The 14,046-nt window shown below is 43.6% G+C and overlaps 1 protein-coding gene across 2 annotated transcripts in view; it reads left to right on the top strand.

The window, feature by feature from the left end:
- LOC144720661 (dorsal-ventral patterning tolloid-like protein 1) overlaps positions 1-14,046 on the top strand; it is a 175,706-nt gene that overhangs the window by 92,206 nt on the left and 69,454 nt on the right. For both annotated transcript variants that reach the window (XM_078597584.1, XM_078597585.1), the window contains 2 exons: positions 394-499; positions 4,016-4,140. In XM_078597584.1, coding sequence (XP_078453710.1) covers positions 394-499; positions 4,016-4,140 — 231 coding nt within the window. The remainder of the gene's footprint in view (positions 1-393; positions 500-4,015; positions 4,141-14,046) is intronic.

Genomic DNA, 14,046 nt, shown 5'->3' with positions numbered 1-14,046 from the left:
TGGCCACTTAATGTGCAAAACAGTTTGTACTTTGTGAGTACATTTTAACAAGATGCTGTCTTATCTTAAAACCCAAGGGTCATGTTTTATGTAAACATATTTTCTCCCTTTCCAAAGATGCAATATCTCATTGAGCTGTTATCGGGTTTGACGTACCTTATTATTCTACCCTTCTAATTTCCTGCCTGCCTGTGTACTCATTTCAGTTCATACTCCGATATCCAAAGCACGTACATTTCAAAACTGGTATGTGTAATATTATGACAACGTAACTACAGCGATATAACTAGGCATCCCTTGTAAAACAGTTGACGGCTTAGCGATGGACATTGAATTGAAAAGTGAACTGGGGGCTTGTGAATATTGGAACTCATTGCATGCTGGTCCACACAGGGCAGGAGTATAACTTTCTGAAGATGGAGCCAGGGGAGGTTGACTCTTTGGGGGAGTCGTACGACTTTGACAGCATCATGCACTACGCACGCAACACCTTCTCACGGTGAGTGCTGACACACTCACCCTCCCACTCCCTCTCTCACGCACCCTCCCTCTCACTCTCCCACTCACACGCACCCTCTCATTCACTCACCCACTCACACACACCCTCCTACTCGCCCTCCCACTCACGATCACCCTTCCAATCGTGCTCACCCTCTTAATTTCCCTCCCACTCACGCTCACCCTCCCACTCACATTCACACTCACATTAACCCTCCCAACTCGCATTCACCCTCCCAACTCATGCTCACCCTCATGCTCGCCCTCACACTCACGCTCCCACTCACCCTCACACTCCCACTCACCCTCCCACTCACCCTCCCATTCACCTTCCTACTCACATTCACGCTCGACCTCACACTTGCACTCAATCCGTGTTGAGGAGGAGGATCATGCAGAAGACATGCCACCCAGAACCCCCCTCACTCGCTTGCTCGGTCAAGGGGCAGGAATCAAAAGGTTCCGTGAAATGTCAGAAAATAAATGGAAATAAAGTCGCATGTCACCTTTCTCACTTGTATGCCATGACGCAGTCACGTTTCCGTGGCACACAATATGGAAATGCCCTGAAAATGAGCCGCAGTTATCTGTCTCTATGGCTAAAAACATCCGTGGTTTCAGCTCTGAAGCCAGTTAAATCAATTTACAAATGGCCAATTTGTGTTACTGTGTTAATTCCTTGGGAAATTGCTCAACTTATTTCAGTCATGTAAGATGATTCTAATCACTTCTTCAGTTATTATTAAACGACTGTATATGTATTAGCAATTTGGTATTTATAGCAGTCCATTACTGCTGCATTAACATGTCACTTGAATTAAAGTACTATATATATGTTTCGTCCTTCATGAAAACAGAAAGAATGAGAAAGTTAGTTGAATGTGAAAAAAACCGTCACGTGCTTTTTTTTCCGTGTTTTTTCAAAAGTCATTTCCATGACAATCTTTGTCTTCAAATGCAACTTACACGAACGTGTTCCAGTTGCCAAAACTTCCAAGTTTTTTCATCTCTGCAAGTATTTATGAAGTGGACAAAATGTTATTGAAGACAATTCGTAAAATCAAAATGATGAATGATGAAAACAAATGCATCTTTTGCCACGGAGATGTCGAGCAGCTAAAAAAAGTTGGGATTGAAAATCCACCAGCGTGCGTGCGGAGAGCGTGTGCCCGGATGCGTGTGTGTGTGTGCGTGTGTGCGCGTATGTGTCCATGAGGACCCCATAGTGTGTATTGTCAATAGATCCAATTGTGCTGCCTGTTTAAAAGGTCGAGGAAGCCTGGTGTTTAGCTCTCAGTGGGCAGAATGGAAAATGACAGCTATTGCACAACGCGACAAAAGACTTAATCTGCAATGGAATCTTTGGAGGATGTTATTTAAACAGCACTGATGCTCCTGAGAAATCCTTGTAAATGCAGTGATGGCCCTTCAAGGAGCATCACATCCCTGAGGGTTACATATCCTCCCCATCACTCACAGCGGTTATAAATGAGCTGTATTGTAATGCAGCCAGCAGGCATCGTTTCCAAGCGGTGTGAAAACCAAACCCCCTGCCATGTAATTGCCGTGCAATAAAAGACAATTCGCTTGTTGGGTTTTTCCTTATTCTCCTTCTATGTATCGTCGAGTAAAATAACATGTTTTCGCACAGAAGCTAAAACGTGATCATTCTTTTTTGAACAAAACTCATCATAGAAACGGTGTACCGATAGCTTTGTTATAACCGAAACGCTACACAGTTTACGTGACGTGCAAAGTGCAGCGTGCAGAGTTTATCCCGGTAATCTGCAATAACAGTTTAATAATAAATAATATTTCCATTCTACGTGACTTTATCGAAAGAACCAAGAATATGAATCCCTGCAGTCACGAAAGCTTTAAATCAATGCAACAAGGTGGACATTCTGTGAATTGTACTGTGCAATTTAAAACGTTAAAAGCCAGTGAAAGTGCAGACCTATATAATTGCACGTGCTTTTGCGTGCTTTGTTCACACTTTGAACAATTACATTTTGTGAAACAATTAGGACATTTCCCTCTAGCGTTACTTGTGTTATTTACACGATAACAATGCCCTTTGTCCAAGGAAGGCCTTCGCTGAGGATTATACTTTTTCACGAGGGTGCTGTCGTGGGACCCTCGATCAATTCCACAAAAGCAGGCGTCTTGCACGCGGGAGGAAGCTGGCGTCAACCCGAGAGAAAATCCAAGCACAGGGAGGAGAGCAGTCCGTATAGATAATCCCAAGAACCTACTTGCTGTACTGCCATCTCCTGGCCACGTCTCAGCACAGCCTTGTTTAGGCATTTCAAGTGAATCCCAAGTGAATCACAAGTAATAATTCGTTCCGTGCGTATATCACGAGCGTAATAATGCGGACAGTTTTTTTGATTGTAAGAATTTTGTTGTCGTTTGTCAAGAACACAGAATACGGCGGGGACATCAAAACGAGGGCGGAACAACACGTGACGTATAAACAGGCCAGGCGTGATGCACCCTCAAAATTAGGGACCGGACGAAGGCATCTGGGCTCACCGCTCTACCGTGGTCGGGGGAACGATGGGGGGGCAGCGTTTCGTGGGGAGGGAGCAAAATGGGGAACAAAGTGGAGGAAGGGAGGGGGCGAGGGGGAGAAATTGTCACCAAACAGAACCCAAAATAAATAACACAAACGCCATGTCCAAGTTTGTCAGTTATGCTATCTCCCCGCAGCAACAACGCACGGTTAGCCAGTGAGTCGGAGCATCACACCGTGCCTCACGTTTGCGCAGATCGCTACTATTTGTGGCTGTCGCGTGCCCAGGGAGCTTCGTTCTCCGGCCATCAGGAGGACGCGTGCGAGTTTCGTGGGGGGGGGGTGGGTACCCTCCTGAATCCAAACACGGCTGGTTTTTTTTGGGGAATCACGGTTACTGAGCACAGGCCGAAAACTCCAAGCGGCCAGCTCGATTGAAGGTGTTCGTTTCTAGAAGTGAGCAAGATGATTAGAACTTGGGAAAAGATTATTGGAGAGATTTTCAAAGTCGGGCAAAGAAAGCAGAGAGAGGAAAAGGTGTTTGGACCTGCGGTGGGGTGGTTGCACTGTGTGGATGAGGCAAAACTGTTGGTCTGGGCGTCTGTGCTCCGCGTCTGTGCTCCGTGTGTGTGTGTATGTGTGTGTCTGTGTGTGTGTGGGGAACCCGGGTCGCCAGGTTCATAGCGCACTGCGCTATGAACCTGGCGACCCGGGTTCGATTCCCGCTCACGGGTCAACACCAGTGACGATTATCTAAACCGGTCCTGGGCCTCCTCTAGGTCGACTCAGCCTAAAATGAGTACCTGGTGCGGTGTGTAAACATCGCCACTGGGGAGACAAAGGCAGTCGGGCGTGGTGCTGGCCACCCACCCCCTCGTGTACCGTTCCGGCCTTCATAGGTGCTCGCTAACAGCACTTGCCCCTACAGCCTGTCGAGGCTATACAGGGGATCTTTGTCTTTGTTTGCTACGCACCCTCATCTTCACGGTGCCGTCTCCACAGGGGAATATTCCTGGACACCATTCTTCCCCGGCCGGACGACAGCGGAGTGAGACCGGCGATCGGCCAGAGGACACGTCTGAGCCAGGGGGACATCGCCCAAGCCAGAAAGCTGTACCGCTGCCCAGGTGAGTGCTCACGCGAGCGAGCTCGTCCCAACGTGCTGCTACTGCTGCTGTTGTTGTTGTTTCCACGCCGAATCCCGCTGTGGTTATGGTGCTTAACCTCACTTGGAAGGTTGCAAAGTTCAAATTCCCACGAGGGCTTTGACTTAGCTGATGGCGTCCATTGGCATGGTGTTTTCTAGTAATAGGTTTTTACCCTTTTATCTGGCACCAAAACTGACACCTTTATACAAGGGATCATGTTTGCAATAACCACAACACAAGCAGTCAAAATGTAAACAAAAAAGAGACAACTCTGATAATGATATGCACTGTCCTTGAAATTGATTGGTCCACACCCGAGAGACAGCTTTTCTTAGAGCCTAGTCTCCACTGGTGTTGGACCAGATGACGCCAAAAGGCGTACAACTAAAAAACAACGCACTATCAGAGTATTGAGAGCTCGGGGTAAGCATTTACACTATGAGACCTCCTTTGCCAGTAGCAAAATATAGTAATAGGTTTTTACCCTTTTATCTGGCACCAAAACTGACACCTTTATACAAGGGATCATGTTTGCAATAACCGCATTTGACTGCTTGTGTTGTGGTTATTGCAAACATGATCCCTTGTATAAAGGTATCTTGCTACTGGCATAGGAGGTCTCATAATGGTGTTTTCTGTTGCTCTGCACACGTGCTGGAAGCTTCCTCTTCGGTTCCCTCAGCTACTGCGGAAGCTCCCAGCACGTGAAGCGGAATGTCGGACATCACGCCGAACGACAACGCCGTACAACCTGACGGCGATGGGAGAGCTATGCAGCACAGCAGCTAGAGCATGTGCTGCAGCATAATGAGTACCACTTTGTGGAGAGTCAACAGTGGACATCCTTTGAATATAGTGACCCCCCTGCCATTAGAATGCGGAGTTTAGACCAGTGGCCCTGGGTCACGAGCAGAACCGAGAGCCCGGGAGCTTCTTTGACTTTACTGTATATTTAAATAGCAGAGGTTAGTGAAGTGCATCACATAGGCTCTCGTTTTCAGAGGAAGCAGGAAACGGTCGAAACAGCAAAAAAGCAACTTGGTTCAACTGCAGAAAATGTCCCACAGAAATTATCTTGAATTGCCAACGTGTCTGTTACTCGAGTTGTTTGTAAATATGAAATGGTTACTTGACGTTAGCACGGTGCTGGGAAGTATGGTCCGTGCTTTGGGACCTAGAAAAGTGATTTAGTAACGTAGCACGTGTTGTTTTCACTCGCCGTGGACATGGGGAGGATGGGGATGAATTAAGATGGATCAACTAAGAATACCCAGATTTTTTTTTATCTTTCACGTAAAATAGTATATTAATTGTCCCATGAAACTATGTTACATTTGTTGATGACAAACAATGTAATTTCTTTAACGTGTCATCTACAATTATTGGGAGTTTTGAAAGATACGGAGACAAATGTTTGAAGGTTGTTAATGTCTATAATTGGTTATGATTCTACTGATGGGTCATTTCAGGTTTAACTTCAAATGCTTCTGCTTGAATGGAGCATGAGGTGATTTAACTGGGATTGCGATCACCTCTAATTAATTTACAATGCAGATTTATTGTCCGTGAATTGAATGAAGGTCTATCCCCATGTTCGATCAAGGCGGGCTGTTTCAATATGCTTCACCACGCTGGTTGGTGAGGGTTAGTTAAGGGGAGAGACCCAGGATTGGATCAGATGGCATTCACCACTGCTGCTAGCCATGGCCAGAAATAAAAAAACTCAGGTCACCGGATTCACAGCACATGTAGAGTTTGCTTTAGTATTTTTGTATGCCCTTTATTGCAGAGATTTTAAATGTCTGCGACCTATGTTGGTGTTAATATGTTTGAGCAATTATTGATGTGTAAATTATGTAATTACAGCAATAAAGGCATGCATTGCAAATCATGCATTGCAGCCTGCTCTAAAGCATTACACAGTACTAGCAAATTAATGTGGGGGACCATCTGATAATCCACAAATGACATTATTTATGGAAACCTACACACACAAAAAAACTACAATTAATTTATATTTGGAGTGTAAGACTGACTCTTGAACAGTTTCTTGTGAAGGCCTGTGCCAATTCATGCTTGTATTTTAAATGCTTCCACACCAAACCAAATTGTAAGCTGTTAAAATTGCGTTTGTAATCGCATGAGATTTCCTAGAAAACACCGTGCACTATTGAAAGTCTTGCCCAGCGAGGCCTTTGTGCCATTTGCAACAGTGAATTTTTTAGTAATGTTTCAATGCGTTCCGCCCTTCCTCCGGGAGACACGTGGCTCCTGTCGTGTGCCGGGGTCCCTGATTGCACGTGGCACGTGGTGTGTTTGTGTGACGGCTGTGCAAAGCCAGCCCTTGGATCCACTTCACTGGCTTCATTGACGCCATCCCAAGGCTCATACACACCGATGTTGTCACATTGTGTTTTTCACACCTGTGCGTGCCACTGATTTCACAGGAGCGATGCCGAGTCTCTTTGTAACTGGGGGGAATGTTTTTGTAAATTAAAACCACGGCAGAGGTACTTATTTCACTCCTAATCATGTTCGTAAAATTAATCATGTGCAACTCGACTCTTATAAAACCAATGGAGTGTAATTGTGTTCATCACTAGGCATGAAATGAATCCCCTAGCGTGGGTCGTTTCAGGAGAAGAATCAATTCTGTATTGTCTCGTTTTTACTCTCTGTGTGTACTTGATAATATTTCGGTCTTTGTTTGTACATTTCTGTTCCTTCCATTTGCCTGAAATGTGCACGTGATATATGATGATCTGCATGAGTGCATTATGCACATGAATTGTAAATGTCCGATTCTTACGGGCACAATTTTTACTTGTGTGGTATTGGGAGGATAATAGTGAATTGTAGTGAATGAATCGATGTCTATTTCGCACAAACGTTACATGCAGCTTGCATTGCATTGCACGCACCTATCCAGAACGCTTGCGCTTGTGCATATTGACACGAGGCCAAATTAAGACAATGCTGTAACAATGATTCTTTTATATGTTTTCATAATCGTCTGCACACAGTGCCAAATTCTAATTAAATTGCTAATTATATATAGCCAATTACGTCGCAGTAGTGTGAAATATAATAACAATGCTCATCACAATTATAGTCACTCACCAAAATGTGCCAGCCACTGTGATTAACCAAGAACGTAAGGCTTGCCTTTGCTTTTAATATAGCAATATACAGAGGATTGAAGAGGCAATTAATACTCCGGTTAACTGAAATACAGAGGCAGAGAAATTAGGATCCCAATTACCACGTCACATTATAAGAACAAATAAGCAGGTAAACTTGGTCCAATACACAAATGGGGGAGGGAACCCAATGACCGAGAAGTATCCGGGTATTTGTGAATTTGTTTTTCCACTCGCGGATGGCAGGCTGTGGTTTACAAAAATGACGAATTCCAACAGGGATAGAGGCAATGCCCCTCGCACTACGAATGTTCTCATATTAACCGGCTTTTAAAAGAGTTTAAACTTATGGTGGAATTGAGAAAACTCGCACCCTTTTTGCTTCGTGACTTCTTTTTTTTATTCCTGAAAGACGCAAGTCCAATCTGAGTCGTGCCCTCCACCATCGTAATGTACCTGTGTACAGGTGACACTTTATCCAACAGATTACGTTCAACCATTGGCCAGCTGGCCTAACCAATCACAGAGTTACATTACTTTGACACCAACACGACAACAACATCCTTAATTACACACTAAAACTCATCTTCGCTTCATGGTACACATTAACGTTCACTGCTATATAAACAATACGACATGCAGACCGTAGCTACTTAAGTTGTATGGCTGTCGCACACTGCTTGTTTTACAAACCCCAGAAATAGATATCTCTGAAAATTAATTGCAGTGTCATCAACCTTAAATTTCCTGTATATCTCTATGAAAATAACACTTTAATTAAGCAATTAGCCAGTTACAAAGAAATGTTAATTTCTTACATTTCTCCATAACTTTCCCCCCCACCGTCCCAGAAAAACGTGTTTTGACACTCAACTGAATAAGCGCGGTTATGAAGTCACAGGAGGGCCTGTGGGAGGGGGACACATCTCGATTAAACCTCAGGGACGTTATTTAGTGCGAGATGTGTATTGGTGAGGACGACTCCATTACACGCCAAATCCCAGGCAAAGTGCACCCTTCATGTACATCTCGTAACGCTGTGCCAACATTGCTTGGCAGCAAACGCAGATCACTGGGAATGTTTTGGGCCATGGATACATCATAGAAACTAGAAAATTACTCGGAAATTGCATAAGCCTTCCCTGGAAAATGTTAAACCCTCCTGTAACAGGCGTGTGCTTTTCTCTTGCTGCTGTCTAAATGAAACTGGTTTATTTGTTGTGGATGATGCTAAGCACATGTTGAGGGATTCCTGTTGGAGTGAATTGTTCACTAATTAATGGCTGAAATTGTGTCGGTCCTTGCTCCCCTAAGTACTGGTGGTGTAAGGCGAGATTTTGTGCGTTGTAGCGCAAATGGACAGTGTGTGTCTTTTACAGATTTTTTTTCAGTGTGACTCACAACTCGCATTGCATAAAAAAGTCTTCCTTTTGCAGTCCATACACATGTAATGGAGAGACAAAGGCATTCATTTTGTAAAATAAAATATACCAGGTAACGCATTGAGACTATTTTGGCAGCATTGCCTAAGCTAAGAATAGTCATAGGTCAAATTTCATAAATAACTTAAGACAATAAATCCACGTAAAGTTAAGAGAGAATGTAGGGGTGGACAGGACCACTCGTAGAACAATTGTTAAAGTAAAGGTCAACTGACAATAATTTACCATTATGATTTAATTAATTAATATAACATTATGATTAATGTAAGTAACATGACGAATGGATAAAATAAACATGACGAACATAAATACCACAGACTGGCCAAAGAGCCCAAAGCGATGATGTCATGCTGGCCGTGTTGCATTTGTGACTATATGGTGGCCATGTTGCATGGGTTGTCTTCCTGGCAGCTGATTGGCTGGTGCAATGGGAGTGATTACGCAATCCCTAGCAACCACTGCCATGTCCGCATTTGTGATCTCACAAGGACACGCATATTTTCTTTGGATTTATAAAAAGTTTATCTTATGACATTTCAGATCTTATGGAAATAGCTGCCTCCATGATTTTACGAGCCTGTGAATGCGACTGTGGTTACATGCTCGTAAAGTAAAGTCGGGTTTTGTCCATGAAGGCTGATTTCAGGCACAGAACGTCATGACAGCACAAATAAACGACTCGAGTGATTTTTCACTTTATTCAACAGCCAAAATTGTGAGGGATAAAAAGGTAAGGGAAAACTATACATTCATCTGCTCAAGAAAACGAGAGCACTTTAGTCATACCTACCAGGATTGCAGATCTGAGGCTTAATCAGATGAAATATAATAATGCTGAGAAGCACCCACTTATCTAGCAAGAGAATGCAGTTGCTACCGAATTGTATAATGGAAGGCTAAAAACAACATTGCTTTTGTTAATTATCTGACTCGCACCTTAAATAAATGACAAAATATGGAGATACAATTTCTTATAATGCTAACTCAAACCGTGTTTTATTTTGCTGAATCCGCTGAAAAATTAACTGAGCCAAACTCTTTTGTTAAACCGAACACTTCGGGCTTTGGTTCCCTTTCACGAACTGTGAGGCCACCACATTTTCTTATATTTACACGATTTAACCCAAAAAAAACCTCTAATATGATTGATATTGATCGCGAAAGCCTACATGTTCTCTCCTCCCATGCACTACTTCGGCAGGCAGTGCGTTACATCCTTAATTTAAGTGAATAAAGTTAATACAGCGGTAGACGTGTCATTGAGGTGTGGCCACCTCCGATTAGCACGGCTGGCTATGTACGGTGCTAAAGAAGTTCATACGTACATACACTGTGGTTTCAGTCGTGCTTAAGAAACAAAAATAGTTGGGGTCGAAGACTAACTGTATATATACTGCTGAGAACGGCAAGGAAAAGAGTAAAGGATATGGAAACAATTAGGAAAATAGATCTGCAGTTTTTCTGTCTCATTAAAGCTGCAGCTATTATATGACAGCATTTTTCAGTCGCAATTTGGGGATCATTATCAAGGCCAATAAAGAAATGTTGGCAGATACAGTCAATGTTTTCGAAATGCGGTGTTATCGAAGACACGAGAGAGTGATACCGATTGAGAGAAGTAATAAATAAATAATGATGTTTAGCACATTGTCAATCTACTGCTGGATGAAGGCCTGCCCCATACCATGTTGCTCGCGGGGCAGAATATGCAGACAATGTATTATATCCTTAGCAGTCTGATAACATGATGATTAAATGTGGATGGCTTTTACATCAGTGGCCCCAGTTGAAGCCTGCCCATCATGGTACCATATTTAAGCCCATGGGCCATACAGAGTGTAAAGCATACTCTGGGCCATATGTTCCTCTGTGCCACGCAAAAGATGAATATTCCTAAAAGCCACACGCAACTTGCCATGTGGTTGACGCCCTAGTTACGTAAGAACGGAATCACACTTCAAATTGTAAGTGACCAGATAGGACATCACAGGCCTTTACCACCGGTGACCTTCCAAGAGTCCAACTTCAGCCTCTAGAATGGGCTCTCTTGAGATGTGTCCATTTGTAAGTGGATATGGCTTTAGCTACCAAAAGTTCCATAAAATTTGAGAGACAAATTTAGAGCAAAATACACTTTTTTGTTTAAAGCTGCCAGTGTTCGGATGCTACTGCATTTTTTATTTGTAACATTCGAACCATTTCACGAAATACACACACTCGCATAAGCACACACGCACAGGCGCGCGCACGCACACACAATGAGCGTTTCTTATAGCATAATAGGGCATTTATTTACAAATGACATTTACTCACGATCGCGTTCTTTAAAAAAGAGAAAATGTGACGGGTGGTTCTGTGGCGCACCTGACCCTGAACTCGTCGCTTAGCTACCGAAGAGTCAGGGCAACTGGGCAGGAGAATAGTGGCAGATGTGCTTCGGAGGACTCTCATGACACCGAGACCCACACTGCATCAATGTGCCGGCAGTAGCAATGGGGATTACTTGGAATCACTGTGCAGCATTACTCACTACGATCTGCCATCTGCGCACTGGCTAACCGGCTGGTGACTTACACAAGGCAGCTGCTTCTGCATTTTTCAACCGTTGCCATTTGTTTCATTATTATTACACAGCTGTCTTTTATCAGCCGTCCAGTTATTTGCGCGTAATGCATCACGGTAGTTATACGTCTGTAGGTGCACGAGTGGAAATCATGTTGGGATTCAATGATGATTAATTACTTAGAGCGGAGGGGCACACACCTGCTGCTAGTACCCCCCCCCCCACTGCGATAACAAATATATGCTGATGACATAGTCATAACAACCAATGGACATTAATTACAGGAAATTATTCTCGCTGTATTTGCTTGCTTACCCAGGAAAGGTTGTTCCAGTTGGGGGGAGGGGGGGGAATTGTGGCCACGTACAGTTCTTATTGAGTCATTTGAGGGCAGCTTTTCAAATTCGGATCCATAATGCTCAAGCGAAATGGCCTAATCGTGTGAATGAGGTCACTCGGATCTTTAACATCCACTGTGAAGCAGACGGCACGGAGTATTATGACGCTGAATACGCCGCAGTATTAAATGGGGGCGGCCGCCGGGGTTCCCGGATTCTAACCGTGAACCCCTGCGGCAAGCGGCGGATGCGCTCCCGCTGGGCCGCGTCCCCGCTAGATGATTTTAGAAACGCAATAAAGAAGGTTGCAAAGTTGGGCTTCACGTAAATATGAGCGGAACGCAAAACCGTAAGTTATCTCTCGGAGAGAGAGAGAGAGAGATTAGAGCATGGAATTACTTAATGAAATGTGGACTGTGGTCAAAAAAATGAAATGGAGGCAGGCAAGTGCAGGTTGAAGTTATTGTGGATAACTGAAGTTGATGGTTGAAAGCAACAAATCAATATACCTCAAGAGAGAGGGTGTTTAACAGAGGTGTGGACTCGAGTCATGTGACTTGGACTCGAGTCAGACTCGAGTCATGAATTTGATGACTTGCGACTCGACTTGGACTTGCATAACAATGACTTTGTCCCACCTCTGGTGTTTAACCAGTGCCTATGACCACTGTGGCATACATGAACGGGAAACATGGCGATTAACAAAGAAATATTAGGAAAATCTAAAAAGTGCTGCATGCTTGGAACTACACAGAGACAGAAAAATGAACTATGGATCGGAGAACTAACACAAGTTGGAGACATCGCATAGACTATCAACAAAAGTAAATAGGATGTGTATTCTCTAAGCTCAATGTTTTTGTGTGAATGCTGGTATTGAGATATTTTTCTGTCAGGTTTTTTTGAACAGGTGAAAGGCGAGTCTTGCATCAGTGTGCTCTCGACATTTAGCAGCTGTGCATATGTTGTCTGTGGGTGGAGCGTGTCAACTGGGGTTTATGGATGGATGACTCATTGGAACCGTGGTAGGCAGCAACAACAGAGGCTGTGATTGGTCATTATTTCCTTTTCTTCATCCAACTCAATTTCACCCGTGGCCAAAAAATGGGTCATGCATGCCCCAATTTATGCTTTTAAGCAGGTTACTGCTAATGCTGGACAATTCCTGAAGGAATAAGATATTATTCCTACGATTTCATTTTGCATGATTCCTGCAGTAATTCTAACAGGGATTCTGTCACGGAAGGAAGATCTTTATATCCTATGGCTTAGGTAAAATACCATACCCTGCCAGACTCCATTCTTGCATGAATGTCACATTGGGATTTGAGTGGAACTGAGCCAAGCCAAAGCACTGGGCATTAGTGGTGAGTGCAATGGCCATATGTTCCAATCGTGATTCTGGTCGATACCAACTGGCTGGAATCGGCGTCTCCTATTGCAGCCACCCAGTGTTGCTTGTAAAATAATGAGCCTCATGTATGCATTGGCTGAAGCTCATTCTGCCAACGTTCAGCAGAAAAAAGGGCAAATTGGCAGAAACGATTGGTGATTAGGCTGGTTTCTTTCAAATATTTGGCCGGAAAACGCATGAATTAGGTCCTGTTTATCACAATGAGCTTTCACCTAGCTTAAATATTGTACACTGAATTAGCCTCTATTAAATCATCCTTGTGCCTGAAATGCTTCGAAAAAGAAGGCAATGCCCATTATTTATTGAACTGTGGATATAAGCACGAGCCAAAATGAGCATGGCCATCATGAGAGAATGAAAAATGTACTGTTTAATAAATCTCCACACATGACGACAAGATGCATGTCGTCATGCTAACAGGTGTGGAGTGATGTTTCCCGCCCTCTCTCCCCTGACAATTTTGATGAATTGTCATGATTGAATTTAAGAATGTATTTCCTCGTTTTTAATGTCTCGTTTACATTTCAATTGGTACGTAATTTTCACACATTTTAAACAGTTGATTTCTCAATTTAATTATTGAATGCGTGTGTAATGAGCATGAGGATAGAGTTGAATCGTGAATTGTTATGCGCATAATTATCAGCATGTAGGTGTGTGTATGTATGCATGCATGGAGGCAATTTTGAAGAGCACGTCAAGCAAGGAGACGGAGCGATGAGATCGGTGCTGGCTGGATTGTTACAGCGCAGGCTCCCCGAGGGGCGGCAGTAGCCTGGGGATTGGACCGTGGCTATTGATGAAAGGCACTTTTTGTTTTTAGGTCCCAACGTGGTCAAGTTTGACATTGATCATGGTATTTATTATTTAAATGTCGCGTCCTTAAATAAAGTTAGTGGTAAACAGTGACAAAAGCAATATTGGTCTTTGGTCACAGCTGTTCATGGCGCAGGGAAATGGCAATGTTTTCATTGCAAACGGTTCCGAT

Source organism: Lampetra planeri, chromosome 9 (assembly GCF_965212315.1).
Source record: "Lampetra planeri chromosome 9, kcLamPlan1.2.h2, whole genome shotgun sequence".
Classification (NCBI taxonomy): Eukaryota; Metazoa; Chordata; class Hyperoartia; order Petromyzontiformes; family Petromyzontidae; genus Lampetra; species Lampetra planeri.
This window is presented reverse-complemented; position numbering and strand designations above follow the sequence as displayed.